The sequence below is a fragment of the Calliopsis andreniformis genome, chromosome 3 (genome assembly GCF_051401765.1).
Source record: "Calliopsis andreniformis isolate RMS-2024a chromosome 3, iyCalAndr_principal, whole genome shotgun sequence".
NCBI classification, from domain to species: domain Eukaryota; kingdom Metazoa; phylum Arthropoda; class Insecta; order Hymenoptera; family Andrenidae; genus Calliopsis; species Calliopsis andreniformis.
In genome coordinates, this window is record NC_135064.1 from 10,711,197 (window position 1) to 10,732,138 (window position 20,942).

Below are 20,942 nucleotides of genomic sequence, written 5' to 3' on the forward strand. Positions count from 1 at the left end.
TTTTATATTTCAAAATTTAATGGAATTTAATAGAAACGTGAATGCCAAGTGCCTTTTTATTTTTCATACGGTCGACCTACTGTGGTTTACTCGTCGATAAGCGCCCACAATCTACATTCAACTCTTTATACTTCAAATGATACCTACAGTGTTTGTATAATAACATGGTGAAACCACTGCCTTTTTATTAGGAAAAAGAATTGATAGCAGTAGGTATATAATAGAACTATATGTTCAATTTTTCTTTGTAAATTATTCATGAATAATTAAAATAAAAAAGTGTTGTTTTTACAAGAAGACTGTACTTATTTCACATTAGCTTATATTCTATTAAAACAGTAAATTGGTTATAAATATACATGGTTCCCCCCAACAAAAATGAAAACGTCACATAGCAAGTCAAGCTAGTTTTAAAAACTAACAGAAACATTTATCATGCTAAGTATAACGAGTAAATGCTGTAAGACGAACAATGTTGACTAACGTGAATACATCATACTGCTCCGATGCAAACAAAATGTAATACCTTACTTTTAGCACAATTTTTCCATCAGAAATCACAAGGACCTGAACATCCATTTGTAAGATCAAACAAAAATTTGTTTGTAATATTGATATCTGCCTCTCCCGCTCAATTGACTCGCAATATTAAATCTCCTTTGCAGACACCATATTTCTTTCTTTTTTCACGTTCCATCAGCCAGTTAAGTTTCGACTAGTGATTCTTGCGCAGCCAGTACAAACGGCACTATATTATATCCCAGCAAAGGTCGTTATGACAGCTCTGCTTCTTTTTCATCGTCAGTAGAAACAGGCCTCTATTGTTCGCCGCCAGTTTCTCTTTTGCGACACTGTGTAGCTACCGCAGTTGGCATGGCCTGAAGCCAACGCGTAAACAACACCCAAGTCGCTGTGTTCCGCCGTTACACGAGTCGCAATTGATTACCGTTGATGGCCAGGATAATAGGGCGCGTTTCGTTCAGACCTTTGCAACTTCGGAAAGCTGGCACCCCGAAGCATTCGTTTGCTTTCGCAAACAGACGCGTCGTTTGCAGAAGACCATGTTTCCAGAATTCTCCTGTAGACTCCACAACCTTCGGTCCACTATGACCCTACCTTCGATAGGAAGGTATTAGGAGTACCTACAAGGTGTCCATTCTTTTTAGATGAGTAAATTAAATCAACATCTTTTATAAAGAAAGAATGGAAAGTTTACCAAAGAAGTAGCAAACAGTAGTAAATAACAATGGAGATTATATAACTGATTAAATAAATAGTAAAAAGAGAATATTTAACACATATATGTGTTTACCTTTGAAATAATTGATTACTAATGGGTACCCCTAATATTTTCTTTTTTTTCACTTTCCCTTATAAAGATTTATCTCAGTCTAGTAACTTTTTCCCCAAAGTCCTTTCAGTAAGATAAATATCTGCAATTAGGAAAAATCTTTTCGCCAACCGACTTAGATCTACCTTCACGAAATAAGGACCTTCCACGAGAAGTCCTTTTGCCGAAATTCCACAGACTGGACCCAGGGTCCAGGACTTCTACCCTCACTCAGCCACGCTGAACCCCAGGCTGAATTAAAGGCAATTCGATTTCAAAAGTAGTGAGACGAAACACAGAACTCTGTTCAACAAACAATACTTGCAAACAGTTCGCAAACTTTTTATAACTCAATCTTTTCATACACACTAAGAACAGTATGTGACCAGACGGTTTCTAGGACATTCACTTCCCATACTATTGGCAGACAATTTGTGAAGACTGATGGAGACACGCCTTTTCTTACATAAAATTTTATAAACACGCACAAGCCTTTGATTTGGAACACCTCGACGACACTCCTAAAAAGAGGGTAAACAAGAAGATGATTCAACAATCGTCCTGAACAGGTCTTCACTGACGCTACGACGTTAGTCGTGCTCTCAGGGTTGCCGGTACTGTGGCCACCTGATAAGAGGGCTCGAGCACCGACAAAGTAGACAGAGGATATCGGCAGCGGCGCTATGAATTAAATACGCTGACACGGCCAGGATAATGGAATCTCTAACGAAATTGGTACTGATAGCGAGATCCAACGACGTCAACTGCGCGGCGAGCGCGGATGATGGAGACGTTTAATTAATGCTAGGGACTTGGGCTTAAATGCTTTGAAACGAGTTCACTGGGCCAGCTGTATATGTTGATCTACAAAGAATCGCTAATTCGCTACAGGCACACCGACGCCTCTGGTATGCTGTTTGTGGTATCCAAATGCAATATACTAGATCATCTGTCGCGCGCACGCGGCGTATTTCTCGCTTTGACTAGTTAACTAAATACTGTGCTGTACCATATATATTGAGTATCGTAAAATGGAATAAGAAATTGTCTTGTAATGAACAAAGTTGTAATGAATGAGTTCGTACTCTATTATGAAAATATCGAGTGGACCTATGGAGGAATATCGTCGTGAGGAAATACCCTATTTTAATTCAATTAGTTGAGGAAAAATGAAGTATCTGTACTATTCTCAATACAAGTGAAAAAGAACAATAGAAACCGATCTTTTGCTTGGTGTAATCTATGTGGACTCGAGTATGAGTTTTCGTAGAATGAAGATGACAATTTTTGTATTTTTTACTAGATTTTCATACGATTGTCATACGAATCTTTGTAATATTCTATTAAATACTAATCGGTGACAAGCCCCTTAGTAAAAATCTGAGGAAGGTACCAAAATCCTTCGCTCCTTCAAAGAAAATAAGAAAAAGTAACGAAGAAGAGTTCTGTGTAACTATAAATAGAACTAAAATATATATGTAACTATAACCGGGCAGCTCTCCACCAGCAAGACATGAATAGATGGCAGTAGGGTCGATAAATCGCTCACGAGAACGCCCTATCTCCTGAACATTCTCGGCCCCGATTCTCGTTTCTAATGTCTGCCGTCTCTGTACGTTTGTTTGCGCTAGCGCGCACCTGCTTGTCTTCAAGTATCCTCAATGGAGAAGCGAGAAGCTTCACTTTGACACGCGGGATTTGTTACTGAGCTGCTCCTGACGTTTCCTGGGCGTCGCTGTAAAATATACGCGGACACTTTCATACTATGCAAATGCGCCTACTATACACCGTCGTGGAAATAAAAATAGAGGAGAACGAGGGAGAGAAAATGGATCTGCATAGGAAAGGAAGCAGGGAGCGGACGTAGTAGCTTCGAACTATAGTTAAAAATTGAATAACTTATGATGCGACCAATAAAGAACTTAGACGCTGTTTTCCTTTCTCTTCGTCGCTGTTCCCTCGAAAAGCGGTCACGGAAACTCTATGAAAGATTGAAGTATCGTCCCCTTCGTTGCTCGACAATTGCATGAACAAGTAATATCGGGAGAACGTGCCGATCGCAAATAACAATAGCCGCATTTCTGTTTCAGTGCAACGCTGCTGTGGGTGTCAAGGCATTCTTCGATATGATGCACAGTGGGCCACACAAAGTGATGCTATTCGGTGCAGCTTGCACGCACGTCACAGACCCCATCGCCAAGGCGTCCAAGCATTGGCGTCTGACGCAGGTAAGGTCATAAAACTTTTCAAGATGTTTTTTAAACATATGCTCGAGGGGGTCGAAACGACGTAGGAGAAAAATCGTTGAATAAGGGAAGAGAGGCACTTCCGGTAGCTATATCGTAGGCGAGCGATGCCATGTCACGAGCAAGCTTCACGGAAGATACACTAATTAGTACTACAAAGTCCAACGCACTAAAGGTGGATTTATACGAACAATGTTTGCGTTCGTGAGGACTGCATGTACGCTTTTCAATTACATTAATGCTTGCCTGGGTTTTAAAACGGTCAGAGAAACGATGAGCGCGATGGAAGGTTGTTGCTATTCTCTGAACCTCTTATCTGTTGGGTTGATGCATACGAAATTGTTGTTTTAAGTCGGGGAATTCGAGTAACAGAACTTGCTTATTTAACATTCTTATGTAACTCTTACTATGGGGTGTATATTCTTCCTCATTATTAGATTATTATTAATTAGCTACAAAGGTTTTAATTGTAAAAATATGTAGGCACAATTGATTATCTTGCCGTTTTGCTATTTTTAATTGCATCGTGGATTAGATACGTCAGCTATTTTAATGGCACTTGTATGTACGTTTCGGAACAAACGTTTTGAATTATTGTTATTTATGTGATGATTGTGTAGTATTATATTACTTTCCGAGGTTTAATGTTCTAAAGTGTAATCTTCCTGCAAGCAGGTAAACCTTTCGATATTCACGCAAATGCGGTTGCCGAGCTGAAAGGCAAAAGTTGTTGCAATCCAATTTGCACCAGCGTCGCAGGGTTTACCTACCTGTAGGGAAATTCCTATCTTATAACATGAATTATAGTGCAAGCTCTCTACAGAAGTAATTTCACATTTCCGACCCATTACTATTATCAAAAACTTCTTGTTTTCCCTTTATGGCTTTTAAAAGTTTCGGTACTTTCTTCAGAATTCTATAACTTCTTCAGTATTCTGCATGAGATAATGTTCGTGTATTATGTTTAAGAAACAAATCGTCTAATACAGGAAAACATATTGAATAGATGCTGTACCAAAAATTTGAAAAATCTCACAAAGTGTTAACTTTTTCAATATAATACTTTTATAATTTTATACGCAGAATCTTCCAAACATACGATTTGCATGATCAAAAACTAGCAGTATTCTTTAAAAAAAGAAAAAGAACAGTGGTACCACCTTTGCTACTTTAAACGTCATTCCTGAATTTATTCTACTCCAAATGTGTTCCAGTCAAATTTAAACAAGAAAAACCATATAAAAATCTGCAATAGTTTCAGAAAAAACAGCTTGTCATACTTTAAGTGACTCACCCTGTATAATCAAAAAAAGAGTTAAGTGAGTTCTCTCAACTTTATTGAATTCGTTCCTAACTGTTATCTCTTAAGAGATAAGAGATCAACCGAGCTGATCATCCTATAGTCGATCAAAGTTGTCCGTGTAAACACAAATTTCAATCAAGTTAAAACGATTTTTGATCGTTCAACTGGAAGTAACCTATTCGTCTATTTTTGGTTGAACGACTTGATCGCTCGATCAAAGGGTGCCAAATGTAAACGTAGCTTTATAGACTCCATATTATTGTAACTACACTACAGATTTTTATGTGTTTATGGAAATTAGAAATATATGAAATATTACAGAATCCATATAATATTCAAAAATATAGAAAATATGAAAAATAGAGTCTAAATTATAGTACCACCCCTGGCAAAAAGTCCCCCATCAAACCCAACAATATGAAGTTATTTAAAATTAATATAACTTTTAAAATGTAAAATGCTATCGTATGAATACAAAGCATGTAGGAATATCAGATGCGTTTGATACGATAGTATTTTACATTTTCAAAAACCATGATATTTTTAACTAACTTCGTATTATTGCGTCCAATCGAAAATCCTTTGTCAGAGGTAGTCCTTGAAAGGCGAGAGTTTTTATTTAGCTTCCATTTGATAACTGCGTTTATGAAAATATGAAAATTCATAAAAATTTGCAGTTTAAATATAACATAACATTATGATTTCTAACAGCATATAGAAAATTCACAATCTCCTAGCGGTAATACTGGTGTTAATGCCGCATAAAATAAGCCATAAATGAACTAGCCTGTTTTGATTGCAGCTCAGCTACGCGGAGACGCATCCCATGTTCACGAGCAATAGCTTCCCAAACTTCTTTAGGGTGGTGCCATCCGAGAACGCGTTCAACGCTCCCCGCGTGGCGCTCTTGATACACTTCAATTGGACGAGAGTTGGCACGATTTACCAAAACGAGCCGAGATACGCCCTGGTAAGTAATTCCAGCTTCGCGAAAAGGTAATAAAACGTAGAGGCAAGTTAGAGCATCGACTCATTCAACCACCCAGCCCTACATCGAATCCTTCGAAACTTTGCGCATTACCGTTCCCACGGTGTTCTTGGCTAACTTGCATGCCGCGATGCACCGTGTGCAACCAGTTCCGCCGCGTTAACGTCCAACTTGCATCCATTAATAATTCAAACAGTTGATGACTGAAAACATTAAGCGATCGTTTCATTTCCTGAACACGACTGCGCCTTACGAAGCGCGCCGCTGCAGGACCATCCGTCATCTTTCCTGTACGAACGCGAATCGTTAGCATAAGTTGTCGTAATCTTCGTTCGCGTCCCGTTCGTTGACATTTACACCTAGCGTTGTTCATCCCTGCAGGCGCACAATCGCTTGGTTGCCGATTTGGACGACAACAAGATGGAAGTGGTGGAAACGCAAAGCTTCGCCACGGAAGTAACTAGCGCTCTCGAAAAGCTTAAGGAGAAGGACGTCAGAATAATATTAGGCAATTTTAACGAAGTCTGGGCTAGACGGATATTTTGCGAAGCTCACAGGTACGTATTTGAAATACGAAGATACTCGGTTATAGTTATGTCAGTTTTAATAATAAGAACTTTTTCTCTTACTTAGTAATAAGAATTTTTTAAGTATTTGAAGTGATATAAAATTTCACAATCACTGTGCTAGCATGAGACTTTAAATGTTCTGTTAAGTAGAAGTTCTATGTTTTCTTGCAAACTTTATATCAAACATTTCCATATGTCTGTATTTATTTTTTTAACGTTAAAAATGGTCCATCAGTTTACAAGGAAAATGTATATAAAATTATTATTTATTAATACGACAGATGCTATTTATTTTTAGTGAACAATTTAATTATTATTTTTCCTTTTAACTAGCATTTGAACTGATTTATTTTTGTAGCTTTTTTTTAATGCAAACATTTTTGCATTTTTTATGTATCTACCAATATTGAGTTATTTTTAATTTATTAAAATGCGTTTTTATGGAAATGTTGACTTTTTCGATAAACTTAAAACAAATGTGGATGCATTTGATTAATTGAAATAAACTTCTTCTTTTGAGACCTCATAATGATATTATGCCTAGGTCCTCTAAAAGTATAAATGTGGCCCTGTCGGTACATATTTATATAAAATTAATGTACATATTTCCCTTTACCATCTCTAATTGTAATTAAGGAGGTATTCCCGCCTGAAGGCATCAGGCATTTTTAAATAAAATATTATTATACAAAGTGTTCAGTAACAAGTATCGAATATTTTAAGAAATGATTCTGAAAATTCAGAATGACAAAATTGTGTTTAGGATCTCATTCATGAGCCAACTGATTACTTATGAAAATTATACCTAAATAAGAAGCAAAAATTGTGTCTGACTTGAGACTCATTCTACTGCCAACGCACATCGGCGAAATCAAACACAGTGATATCAGTAAAATGGGTCCTCCAATCAGACATATTCTACATGTATTTTACACGTTTTTTAAGAACCAATAACTTGAAAACAAAGCTCTTAACACAATTTCGACACTTTTGATTTAACACACAGAATCATTTCAAAAAACTTGAGTGTCAAGTTTTATCTTGAAAAATAACAAAACATGTAAAAGAATGTTAAAACTCTTGGTCTGTAATAAATAATACTTTACTTTAAAAATCTCCCAAAATTGGCTCCCTCTCTAAGTTCCTTTAACGCTGCTGTAGTATAATACAAATGGCAAAGAGGATTAGGCTTTCCAAACCTCGAAGCTTATGTTAGTTCGTACAACAAACTGAATTACACATTCCATCCTAGACAATAGCTACACCAGGTATCACTGCCTCTTTGTTTCCTCAATAAACAGAAAAGAAATCACTATTGTTCTGTACTATTTGTGTCTGGTACAGCACGTTTATTTTCGATCAATTCTGAAAACAAAATCGGTTGATATACTCGATAGACGTAACCATAACCGGATATCTTTGTTATTCCTTCATAACGTCACAGTGAAAAATTTCCCTCCATTTAGTGGACGTTCAGTTAGATACGCTTGGATCGATGCATTCGCATTTGCAGATTTGGCATGTTCGGAAGGAAGTACCAATGGGTGATCATGGGCACGTACGCGGAAGAATGGTGGCTCAAACCAGGAGGCGGTTGCACTCCCTTGCAACTCTCGGAAGCTTTGCACGGTGTCATTTTGACGGACTTGCTACCATTAACGACGGAGGAGCGCTACACTGTATCTGGCATTGTAAGAAAACGAAATCTCTACTGTCTCTCACTTGCTAATAAATATTCTTCATTATAATCAATATTCAATTAATCAGAGACTTGTGTATAAGCACAGACAGGCTATAAGAGTAGACGAATTGTTCAAGACACCTCCGTGATCCAAAGTTTTGAAGCTCGAAACTCCATTATCTTTTTTGTGCCACGCAAAACGTTACCAACAAGCTGTAATATAAAAATCGATGCAAAGCTTATTAATAACATCCAGCACTAAACATAGTTAAGAAAGTATACTAAACGTATTTTCTTAAATATATTTAACTAAATAAAATTTACTTAAAACAATGCCGCGTAAAGTGGTTAGTCTACTCTTATATCTCCTTTATGAACTCTATTATCTCGATGCTCCTCGAAGAAAGCGCAAGTCACTCCTCCAAGATCCACAAATGGGGAGGCACAAACCCCTTAAAACTAGCAACAAATTTTACCAAGACTACACTTTTACTGGAAGTTTGCTTCCCCATTGTGTTTTATGGTTTGTAACGTCACTTGTTCTCTCTCAGTTTTACTTTTATCTTTACTCACGAGCCAGGATATAAGAGTCTTTATTGAACTTCTCTTTAGTAATTGCCAACTGGTGTCCCGTTCGTGTGTCTCATGATGAATCGTCGGCAAATTCTTAAGGTTGACTGTTGGAATGTTTTACAGACACCAGATCAATATCGAGTCGAGTACGACTCGAGACGAGGCACGGAATATTCAAGATTCCATGGATATACGTACGATGGTATATGGGCGGTCGCTTTGGCCATACAGCACGTGGCACGAAGGATAAGACACCATCGTCGCAATCAGACCATATCGGATTTCAGATACAGGGACGCACTGTGGGAGAAGCTTTTCCTCGAGGCTCTAAGGAATACTAGTTTCGAGGGAGTAACAGTGAGTATCTAAATAATTTATATCTTATTGGTTTGTCCGATTTGCCTTTGATCCGATCAATCGTCAAATAAATAAAAAACAGTGTGTGTGGAAAAGTAAACGAACCCTAATAGCTATGTTGAATGTACAGGGTATACATTCACAGAGAGGCTACATTCCTAATGTACATTGAAATATTTATGAGGATGATGTAAAACCTCAGACAGAGGGAGAAATATCTAGTAACACTATGTCTGATCTGCTTCCACTTTGCAATAGTAATGATTTATAGGCCGTAACATATTTTTAGAATAGAGTTCACGTATTCAGGGAGGTAGATGTACTCGAATATATTTTTTACTGTTCGGTGATTTGAAAGCGTTACTACTTTTTACTGTAAACTACTCGTTGACTCATTGACAATAGTAGCAAATATTAGCTACATTTGTTATTGCAAACATGTCAGAATTTGAAAATTTCTTAGAAATTAAACTGTGTAAGATACATATAAGATGTTCTAGAATTTGTGAGACAAGTGAAAAGGTGATAACTCTACATGAAAAAATAAATCATAAATATGGGATAAAATTTTTTAATATCATACTACCTTTTAAGGATAAATAGGGAGAGAGAGTAAGTTTCTAGCTTCTAATACAAAGAGTCAATGGTCAGATCATGATGTATTTGTATATTTATTGTCGACCTAATTTTACCTCATTTTAAAATGTATAGCTGACTACTGGAATAGTTCTACACCATTTTAAAGTTTATTCTTTTATGCACACATGAAAATTGTCATTAAAATTATGTCATGCAGGTAAGGCTCCTGCTCTGGGATCATTAGTTCTGAAAGAGTGAACGTAGTTGCATATTTTAACTTTAATACTAAAATATTCCCTACACAATGAAACTTACTCGAGACATGTCTCGAGATCACTTGTAATTATTTCGAATCTCTTTGTCTCTTCGAAGGTCGAATAAAAGTCAAAATGATTTGATGTAGCCTGGTTTCATCACTCCCACAAGTCTCATCATACAAGGGAAACTTAACAAGATAGAAATAATTGCAAATATCTATTAATTACGTATTACTGTTTAAGGATATTACGCGTAATTTAAACTTACTCGTTACAGTCGCTAATATTAAACCTTATTACTGCAAATCCAAAACTGATCAGACACAGTATTACCTAACAAGGTTTGCTAAATCTGAGCTGCCTTACCACCCTTGTACACATTTTAACATAAATCGGAGACTCGATGTATACTTATCGGCAAATATACACAAATACGACAAAGGCTACAACATAAATGCTATCGCTTATTGCCGCGACGATAACTTCCTGATTCGCGAAATTTCGAGTTAGTAGAACAGTTTCACAAAGTTTGAACGCGACGTGGTGGCACCTTGAATTCCTAGTGACTTCCGCGCGACTGAATTCAAAATTAAACCTCGAGGCGACGGATCGCACTCCGTTGAAAGAATTGTCGCGTAAATCGCATTGAGATATGAACGTGCAGCTTTGAAATGTATATGCTTGATATTTCCAGGGACCTGTACGTTTCTACGATAACGAAAGAAAAGCGTACATTCTGTTGAAACAGTTTCAAAGTGAGTATACGACGCGATGGTACATAAAATAAGCGATATCTTCACGCGTTTCGTGATTTGCAGGCGGTAGCGAGATAAAGGTAGGGGAATACGACAGTGTGACAGGTGTATTGGACTTGACTAGAGGTCAGCCTTTAGTCTGGAGAGGGAGGTCACCGCCAAAAGATCGAACCCTTCATATCATCGAGCACTCGACCGTAAATATTACAATCTATGCCGTGCTAACTTCGGCGGCTAGCGTGGGTATCATCATGGCGGCCATTTTTCTTGCCATCAATATTAAATACCGAAATCAAAGGTGATTATTCGAGTCAGGGCTCTCCCCGAATCCGAGCTCATAGCGTTGTCGATCGTTTTTGGGATATCCTCGCCAAAAAACGTTTTCATGCGAAATGAAATACGTGTAAGAATAGATCTCTAAAGCGGGAATGAATAGTGTTTAAGATTGCTGACGTGGTGCAGCAGAACGCCACGTTAACAGAATCATATGGGTAAAATGAGGATCGTTTCTCTCTCGCGTGCCATCGAATTCCGTAATTCGAACGGGGAACTGTCATTCGCGAGTTTCCTTTCCGCTCGTGCTCGCCCGATCCCCTGTGTTTCTTCTCATGACGGACCATCTTCAACGTTTCAGATATATAAAAATGTCATCGCCGCATTTAAACAACCTCATTATCGTCGGATGCATGCTGACCTACAGCAGTGTAATTTTCCTTGGATTAGATTCGCAGCTGTCCAGCGTAACGGCATTTCCATATATTTGCACCGCGAGAGCATGGCTACTGATGGCTGGTTTCTCGTTGGCCTTTGGTTCCATGTTCTCCAAAACATGGAGGGTACATTCCATCTTCACCAACGTTAAGCTCAATAAAAAGGTCAGACATCGAAGAGTGCGAATGAGATGGGAGACAAAAGCTTAGGCCGGGCATCTATGATCCCAATGACCACGTAAATTTATTCAAACATGTCCAAGGACCTGTTCTTAGCGAAAGAGTGCTCTTCAATGCCCACGAGCAACGACGGGATCAGGGTTGCCGGAGAAACCCTTCCTATTTAGGAGGAATGGAAGAAATACGGCAGGTCGATGGGACGAAAGGAGTGGAAGAAACCCTGCTATCTTCTCCTACTCCTCCCAAACGGGAAAAAGGGAATCTCTGCGGCAACCCTGGGAGCGATTCCAATCTTATCTACCAGCTGTGAAAGTATGGGGTTATAGCATCGTATGAGTGGATGCGACTTCTAGGATCTACATTCACAGGTTTCTTCATTCTTTTGCTCTTTGCATTACGACTCGAGTCGCATGTCGCTCTGGAAACAAGATCGAGCATTTCGCTGTTCCAAGAAACGAGTTTCAGGACATGCCTGGTCTAGCGGGATGTTGCGAAATTTGTTGAGATTTCCATATTAGTATGCAATAAATATTATTACACTCTATGATTTTTCCAAAATAAACACCATACACAACATAAACACCACAAATAGTTCAAGCTATAATATCAAGCCGTGAATGAAAATCGACAAAATTGACCTAATTAATTATAGCCTTCTATTAATAAATTTTTAAACCAATAGTTTTTAATCTTTAACTCGCTTATTCCACAAGAAATGGCTAAAATTGTTATTTTAGAATGACTATTTCGAAAATTTAAGTGACATTTAGAGATTATTACATCACTGTTAGTGTTTACATGCAAGTACAATAAACACATTCACGAGCATTCATGATCGATCAAAAGACAAAAGCTGCTAGCCATCTATCTCCATTAAATATGCATAAATTCATGCGAACAACGAATTTCCTTTGAACTACCAACCCATCAACGCTGGTCGGTACACTCCCAGATGATCGCGAGCATTTTGCAGCGCGGATAGATGACCGGCCTTAGCTCTCGCGCTCTCTATTCGTAATATGTGCTCGATCACGTCTGCGCTCAAAATTACACGCTCGTAATATACGTCTCTCGTCATTTAGGTCCTAAAGGATTACCAGTTATTTATGGTGGTCGGTGTATTGTTAGTTATTGATTTGGGGATTATGACGACGTGGCAGGTTGCGGATCCATTCTATAGGGAGACGAAACAAATGGAACCCTACGTATGTAACACTCTTCGTTAATTCGGTATGTAATAATCAGAAAACTCAAGACTGACATGATATATTTCCTATTTTTTAGCCTCATCCATCTAGCGAAGACATTATCATCGTACCAGAGAATGAATACTGTCAGAGTAACCGAATGACAGTTTACTTAGGGTGTATATACGCGTACAAAGGTCTTTTAATGGTGTGTACTTTGAAAGAATCAGTACATAGGGTGTTCCAGAAATAGGTGGTCAAACTCTGACCACTTCCCATTCTACTCTTCCCAAGGATGAAGAAATGTCATGTAGACATAGAACTGGAAACTCCTCTTTGAAATATAAAGGCTTTTTGTTTGTAAAAAAATATTTTAGAAATGCTTGCAACTTACTTAAAGAAACTGCTAAAAATAATTTTCTTACGCAATAATACACGTCTGGCATTGAATATTCAGAGAGTTTCAAAGATATCCAAAAAGTTCTGGTATATTTCGAATTTCATCACATATAGCATCACGAAAAGGCAGAATTTCTAGACCCATGTACTTATATGACACTTTTTCATCCTTACGAAGAGCAGAATACGATGCCAAAGTTGCCCAGCCATTTCTGAAATGCCCTGCATATTAGATTATAATATTTATTTTATTAAAGTAAATTGATTTCAATTATAGATATTTGGTGCATTCTTGGCATGGGAAACGAGGCACGTCAGTATCCCAGCGCTGAACGACAGCAAATACGTCGGGATGAGCGTGTATAACGTCGTGATAATGTGCGTCACTGGAGCAGCCATAAGCTTCGTGTTGGCCGACAAGCAAGATGCGATGTTCATAATGTTGGCGGTATTCATAATATTTTGCAGCACGGCTACTCTGTGCCTGGTTTTTGTACCAAAGGTACTTTCACAAACAGATCCTCTGTATGGTGCCGTTCTAGCGACGCTAAAAGCTAAGAGCCTGTTTTCCACGCCAGCTCATAGAACTGCGAAGAAATCCTCAAGGAGCAATAGACAAACGTATCAGAGCGACACTGAGGCCGATGTCGAAGACGCGCAGGGATTCCAGCGTCAGCGAGCTGGAAGAACGACTGAAAGAAGCCACGCTGGCGAATCAAAAGTTTCGTAAGCAACTTTTGGAAAAAGATTCCGAACTTCAGGTAAGCTTTTGCCAACCATTCCTATGAGGCGACAGACAATAGAAAAGATAACGAGAAAAGCGAGTGGGCAGAGATACCGCGAGAAACGATGCAAACAGCTTTTCTAATTGCAGATGTTCCTCAGGAGGCTCGACGAAGCCGCGGCGAACACGCAAGATGCTATGAATAGACTGACTGTTCCAAAACAAGAAGGCACGATCAAGAAAGAGGGTAATAATTTTGCTGCAACAGAGCTGCAAAAGGTGTTCGGCTATAGGTGCAAAAAAAAATTAATCCTACAGTGCGCAATTTTTTATTTTGAAATGAAATATTCCTTTTTTCTTCAGAGCGTATTGGAAAATAAAGGAAAAATCATTTTTAAAAAATTTTCATTTTCTCATATTCTTATATTAAAAATATATTAGAGTTCATATATGCAGCGAACATACTAGGTTTTATGAAATGCACATATGAAATAGTTCAGCTTTCTCATTTAAACTTGCAGTAGGAAAATACTAAGAAAAAACTTGCATGATGCATACCTGCATCACTGCGTACTGTAGGGTTAAGGGATGGTTCTAGACATCGAAATAAGACGAAAGTCAAGAATATGAAAATTGTTCTTGCTTTTCATGAGCTCAATTTTATAAATAACAAAGAATTGATAAATTTTATAATTAACAACCGCAATTTCGATAAAGCCATCCCTTAAATTTTTTCTCTTCTGTATCTGAACATCCTGTAGAAATTTTTTGACAATAATTAAAACAAAACTTAAGAGATGATTCCACGTAAAAACAATAAGAGAAATTTAAAAAGCGATGAAATTAAAATCACAATTTTGTGTCTTAATTACCAGTCTTCGAACTTTCAAGTGAACTGCTCTTGAAATCAAGCAACCCTTTAAATAAGTACCCGACCCTCGATAACCCACCTAGCAAGCGACATAGACTCAAAAACCCGTTGAACAAACACCTGAGACTTGGCAACACGCCGATCATACTGTAAGCGAGTTACCTACTTTCCTGCCTAATCGATTTGCCTTATCGACGATTACCTAATGCCAGGTGAAGTTCACCAAAATTAAAAAACTCAATAACAAAAATTATTTCCTGTTATAGAATCACCTTCCATTTTTCTCTCCCTTATTATTGGAATACATGAGTTATTAATTGTGAAAAATGCTCGTGGAATGAGCGAAAATTGTATCTAACTTGGGACTCATTCTACTGGGGTGCATTAGATAGACCAGACGCAGCGATATCAGTAAAATGAGTCTTCAAGTCGGACGTATTTTAGGCGTTTCCTCAACAACTGATAACTTCAACACAAGGATGGTATGAAACCCGCTGCTGAGTGATGTTACAAAGTAGAGAGGGAACCTTCCCAATGGGAGGGGGCTTCTTAGCAAACACTAATTGGTGGAGCAAACCCCATCCCATTCGAAAAGTCTCCTTTCCACCTCGCGAACTTGTGACGTTATCAAGCAGCAGGTTTCATGGCATCCATCCTTGAAAACGAAGTCTCAAACGCAATTTCGACATTATGTATACCAGCCTTCCAAGATCAATATTTGTAGGTCTGTCTATGACAACGGAAACAACAGACATCTCGATGTCAATGTGCAGTCTCAATTCCACGACGACGTCGCAACCGGAGGGCGATTACGCGAATGTGACCACGACCGAGCAGCAAACAGTCAAGTGCGTACAAATCGACCTGACATGGAATTGCGACTAACAGTTTCAAGGTACTCTTAGTCTTTATTTTTCGTAGGAAGAAAACGTCCTTTTCAAAGGTTCCAGCAATTGCTATCGACAGCGAGAGAGTTCCACTAGTCCCGCAGACAGATGGCACGAAACAAAATACGGAAATAACGTCATCTGCACCACCGCCAGCTCTGAAACACACAGACGATTCGGGACGAAGAAGAAGTCGTTCTAGTGGGTCTGGAAAGGAAAGCGAGCCTCTCATCGAGAGAAGCCCTGAGCCTCGTCCAGATGGCAAGACCAACGTCGAATTCGTGCCAGAGATCGTCGAGGAAGGCGACGCTGTTATCCTCGAGGAGACTGAGATTCCTAGACACGGTAAACACATTAGGTGCAGGGATGACCGCAGGTCAAGACTTCCGACACCGCCGCCTGCGAAAAATGTTTCTTTTGGCGAACTGCACGAACAGAACTACCTCGAGCAAGCCATTCTGCCTCCGCCGCTACAATTTGTACCTAAGCATCGACATTCCGGTGAGTTCGTTGCTATATGACAAGATTCAATTGAAGCATTTAGGGTAGTAAGAGTTTATGAGGATTCGATAAAGGCATGTTTTAAAGAAAAACGTATTTGAAGCATTTTCCATAAGAGTAGGGACTGTAGAGTGACACTCAAAAGAATTTTGTTTCTCTATGAATCCTTAATTTATACTACAAAGAAGCGCAGAATTCACAAAGCATACCTATAGGGATATGTGTTGATTACTATCAATCAGTTTGCTAAGCTAAAATATCAGGTAAACAAGAAACTGCTGTCACTCTTGAAGTTACAGTAAGACCGCTTGTATGTTTTAAATAAAATAATTTGTTGTCCACATCACATTAAACTACCCTACCCCCAGAAGATTGCTTACAAATTCCATTTTTATCATTTTCAGAGTTTTTATTATAATATAAGCAATCCATTTCAAAAGCAACAAGACCTTCTTAGTCACCGAATTAAAAATGTTTAACAAAATATCGAAATCGCGCTTTACTATCCTAAACGTCTCAATTATTCTATCACAAGTTCCTTCCTTCGACAGTGTCCATTTCAATTCGTCTGATACTCAGGTATGGCGAACGCATCTTCCCATCAGTCGCTGAAAAGAAGATCGTCCGTAAAGAACAACGGAATGGCGCATTCTCATCACGAGCTGTTTCAAACTCGAAGAACAAGTGTGCCAGTAAACTCAATCAGCTACATCTCCACAGAGAACGTGTCGAAATCGGAAAGGACGGATGTTTCGCTGGGCTCGTTCGACAAGTCTTACGTGATAGGCGAATGCGGGCACAGGCGAACGCTGTTGACTGGTACTGGGTATCGGTGTGAAAAGCACGGAGGTTGGGGTCATTCTCACGCGACGTTCAACGGTTCCGCTGAAACACCACCCGCGCCCAGAAGGCAAAGGAAGCACTATGATTCGCAGAATGCGAGTTCACCGAGTGTACCTGCGGTGGTCAGTGCGAGCTACTCCGATACTGGTGAGTATTTATGCCGAATCTACTCGGATGGTTCATACGTGAATCACTCAGACGCCAAACTGATCAACTCCATGAAAGAATAAGCAGTGAAACTTGCCGATATAATAATGTAGCTATTTTAAATTTGAGCTTATTGTAAAGGAACAAAGTAACATATTATGGTAAATTATCCGAGAGGTTTTGTTTTTTAGATGTTGAATTTTTAACCAAAAACTAAAGATACAGCTCAAAATCATTATAATAGCCTGAATCATCGTTAATATAGGTAGTATACAACTGAAATGGGTAATAAATATTGTGGATAAATGAAGACCTACTACATACGTAACGTCTGTTTGTTATCTTAACAAATGTATCCCCGTTTTTCTAAGCTGGTGTATTCCATATATCAAATGTATTCACTCAACCCTTTGTGGTCTTATGTAAAGATGGTATAAACCCCTCTGCCTGGCGACGTTACGAGATAGAAAGGGAACCCTCGAATGGGGTGGGATTAGTCGCACCAACCAGTAATTGCTAAGAATCCTCACACCAATTGAAAATTTCCCTCTCTGCATCATGATGGTACCGGACAACAGCCTTCATACCATCCCTAATCCTATATATCTGTATCGAATCTGACTCAACCAAATCCAATGAAAACAAATAACCACAAACTACAGTAGTGCCTTACATTCTAGCGAAAATTTTGCTCTGCAAGCTGCCCATCACTATCTCATGCACTATTTGGAATTACCTTTTCAAATGAAGCTTTGTCAGCATTCACCTAATACAAATAAACGTAACCTAAACCATTACATATCACTATCTCATTCTATCTTTCTATTCATTTCACACCGAGCCAAAATCTATGGTATAAATCCACTCTTGCAACATAGTCAAATTCGATCCCGACCTGTGGCCAGAGTACAAGGCACTACTGTACCTGTGACAAACCAGCGAAAATAACTCTGACTACAAAGTGTCAAGAGTCACACTCGCCACTATTTGCATTCCAACTCCGGCAAAATTGTTACAGAAAAATACGAGGAGTCCATGTCGACGATCATCCAACGTTCCGTGTCCGAAAGATCGCGTGAGAAGTGTCCTCGACTACGGGGAGAGGGGCACGCCGTGATCGAGTGTCCCCATCGTGCTGCCCGAAGAATACGAGAGTGTAGGCACACCGAGTCAAAGCTTCGACAGCAGGCCCGTCTGGAGTACGTGCAGAGCACGCCGAACGTGGCCACGATACACAACAACAAATTCGCGAGCGGGAATCCTCGCGGCGGGGGTGGAGGTGGCGGCATAGGAGGCGGCGGTGGCGGGGGTGGCAGTGGCCCTGGGATGGCTGGGTCCGTGGCCAGCAGTTCGGACGTTGTCGGTGGCTCGACTATGAACGTCTCGAAGATGTACAGTGCCGTGTCGGACGGCGAGTTGCTCGACCTGGCGATCCTGCCGATCTTTCAGAAGCTGCTGACCGAGAGGCACAAGAGCTCGTCGAGGGGCGGCTACGGTGCCAGCGTGGCCAGCTGCCCGAATATATCCATCAAATGCGACATCGTCGAGTATCTTTAACGATCTTCCAGCAATTAGTTCCGAATTTCGCGCGGTATCGCTGTTATGGTCTGTAAAATCCTTCGAGGGCAGAGAAATATAGAGGGAGCATTTGTAATTTTTGATGAGGAGAATTTGTGCAAGATCAACGTGGCGACTTGATGACAAGTTTAGCCTTGTTTCAATAAAGAGGAATAAGGCGACTCTGTTAGGAAACTGGCAAGATGGTTTTGGTTATTGGCTGCAAGCTGTATTTAGTATAATAGAATGCATTTTATGGGTTAACAACAGTACGAAAAGTAAGGTTTCTTTCCATAGGTACAGAAATTTAGTTTTAATAAATTGGCAAGACTTATCTGATCAGGATGTATCACGCATATGTACATGTATGTACGTGCACATGCATGTACTAGGATTCCCCTTCGTCCTTTTCTTCCGAGGACTGTCCCTTTTTTCGATAAAATATCCCATTGCCCCAAATTTATCTGTGTTCTGTTTTCACAAAATGTCCTAAGTCTTTTGGGCAAAAATTTAAAGATATCCCAATTAAAAAAACATTATGGAAATCCTAACATACACATACCAATAATACATAAACTTATTATTGCACAAATTATCCTAAAACAAAAAAAATAAGTTTAAACAGAAATGCTCCCTTTACATCTCTCTTTCCTCTAAGAGCCTAGTCACACGAGCGCTAACAGACGGTTGTAGTTGTGACTTTGTTATTTTCAACCGGGAAAACAAGGAGAGACATACGTTGGACGTCATGAAGCATCTCCCACACGACGAGACTCGCCCCGAGGCATGTCCCACGACCAGTGATGGGACCAGACCACTTGAAATCACTCCAACTCTTATTGGATCTTTGAAGAGGCAAAGAAGTTCAAAATAATTCCAAGTGGTCTCAAATCCATCGCTTTCCTCGAAACATGTCCCGAGACAAGTCTCATCGTATAGAGGATACTTAACGTCCATTATATTAACGCTCGTGTGACCAGCCTCTAAGGTAATATCTATCGTGGAAGACGTCCGGCTGTTACGAGGCATCGTTCTCTTATCCTAGACACGTGGGTTGGTTGGGTTATCGGTTGATAATCTTCGTTTGTTCGTATATCATGGGAATAGTTTATTGATTATCGAGTCCCTCGAGTTCGCGCGTTCGCGTTTCCGAGCCGATGGCGCAACAACATCGGCGATCTCGATAGTAATCGTATATGCGAGCGATACACGAGAAGTCGCGGCACCGGTTGTCCTCGATGTCGTGACGACCTAATCGAACAGACGCAAGCGAACACCGGTCGCCTGTATCGTTGGTGCAACATGTTATGTGATAACATATTGACGATCGTCGCGAACGAAACGTACATTCTTAAACGCGACGCGTTTCCACGGAATACTCTCACTAGATCTCGAATAAATGATTTTTTTATATAAACGAACTTTTAACCTAATACGTACTCGAAACGGACGGGGAGAAACCTGAGCGAGGATGCCGGCCTTTGTTCAACACTCGAGAATTTTGTATTTTTCATTAGTAGGGTCGCGGATGAGGTATGGGATAGATCTTTATCTTATTAGTTTAAAATGAAATTATTGGCGATTAAAATTGATATTCCGGTTGATCGGTAAATTCTGTTTGTGTTCGATAAAAAGTCAATATATTACTGTGGAAAGCAATGTTTCGTCACTGTCTAGATTAGATATACCTGTGGTCAGAACGCAAAATGAAGTAGGTCATGTCGCTCAGTTGTTGCAATATTGACTTCACTCAAAAATTAGAATTTTTAGGAAAGTAAAATAATGTCGTTATATGATACAAGAACTGTTCTTCATATAATAATAATTTAGAGACAGTTTATTTTTGAGTTATGTCATTGTTGTAGCAAATGTGCGGTACATATTTATTTTCGACAAATTCAAATTTTTGAGTAAGACTTACGTTTTTTATACTTTTATTTTTCAAGAGAAAAACGTCGTTTCGATTTTCAGAGAATCAAAGGATGATCTTGAAACTATCGAGACTCAAGTTAGGAGTAATTAATATCAGGAATCAACTAATAAGTATTGAAATCTATCTTTTGAGGGTTAATTCTATTTTTTTTATTAAAAATAAAAATTTTATTTTGTTGACTTCAATTAATGCTTAAAATTAAATTTCTTGAAAATGTGTCTTACTCAACTGTACACCCCCAGATAATTCTCTGTGACCAGCACATACCATTGGACTCTAAATGACTTCTCTTTACATATAGACACAAATAGGATAGCAAAACTATCATAATGTGACTGTAAAAAGCATTGTTGCTAGCTTTAATG

General features: G+C 39.1%; 1 protein-coding gene across 2 annotated transcripts in view; it reads left to right on the top strand.

Annotated features, from left to right (window-relative positions):
* The window catches only part of Gaba-b-r2 (gamma-aminobutyric acid type B receptor subunit 2), a 260,998-nt gene extending 241,422 nt beyond the window's left edge, over positions 1-19,576 (top strand). For both annotated transcript variants that reach the window (XM_076393726.1, XM_076393727.1), the window contains 17 exons: positions 3,421-3,558; positions 5,682-5,849; positions 6,249-6,424; positions 7,950-8,127; positions 8,814-9,047; positions 10,578-10,638; positions 10,702-10,936; positions 11,273-11,513; positions 12,611-12,733; positions 12,813-12,923; positions 13,392-13,616; positions 13,693-13,875; positions 13,989-14,085; positions 15,434-15,557; positions 15,631-16,097; positions 16,677-17,087; positions 18,106-19,576. In XM_076393726.1, the coding sequence (XP_076249841.1) occupies positions 3,421-3,558; positions 5,682-5,849; positions 6,249-6,424; positions 7,950-8,127; positions 8,814-9,047; positions 10,578-10,638; positions 10,702-10,936; positions 11,273-11,513; positions 12,611-12,733; positions 12,813-12,923; positions 13,392-13,616; positions 13,693-13,875; positions 13,989-14,085; positions 15,434-15,557; positions 15,631-16,097; positions 16,677-17,087; positions 18,106-18,644 (3,711 nt within the window). In that variant the 3' untranslated portion in view covers positions 18,645-19,576. The remainder of the gene's footprint in view (positions 1-3,420; positions 3,559-5,681; positions 5,850-6,248; positions 6,425-7,949; positions 8,128-8,813; positions 9,048-10,577; positions 10,639-10,701; positions 10,937-11,272; positions 11,514-12,610; positions 12,734-12,812; positions 12,924-13,391; positions 13,617-13,692; positions 13,876-13,988; positions 14,086-15,433; positions 15,558-15,630; positions 16,098-16,676; positions 17,088-18,105) is intronic.
* The last annotated feature ends 1,366 nt before the right edge of the window (positions 19,577-20,942 follow it).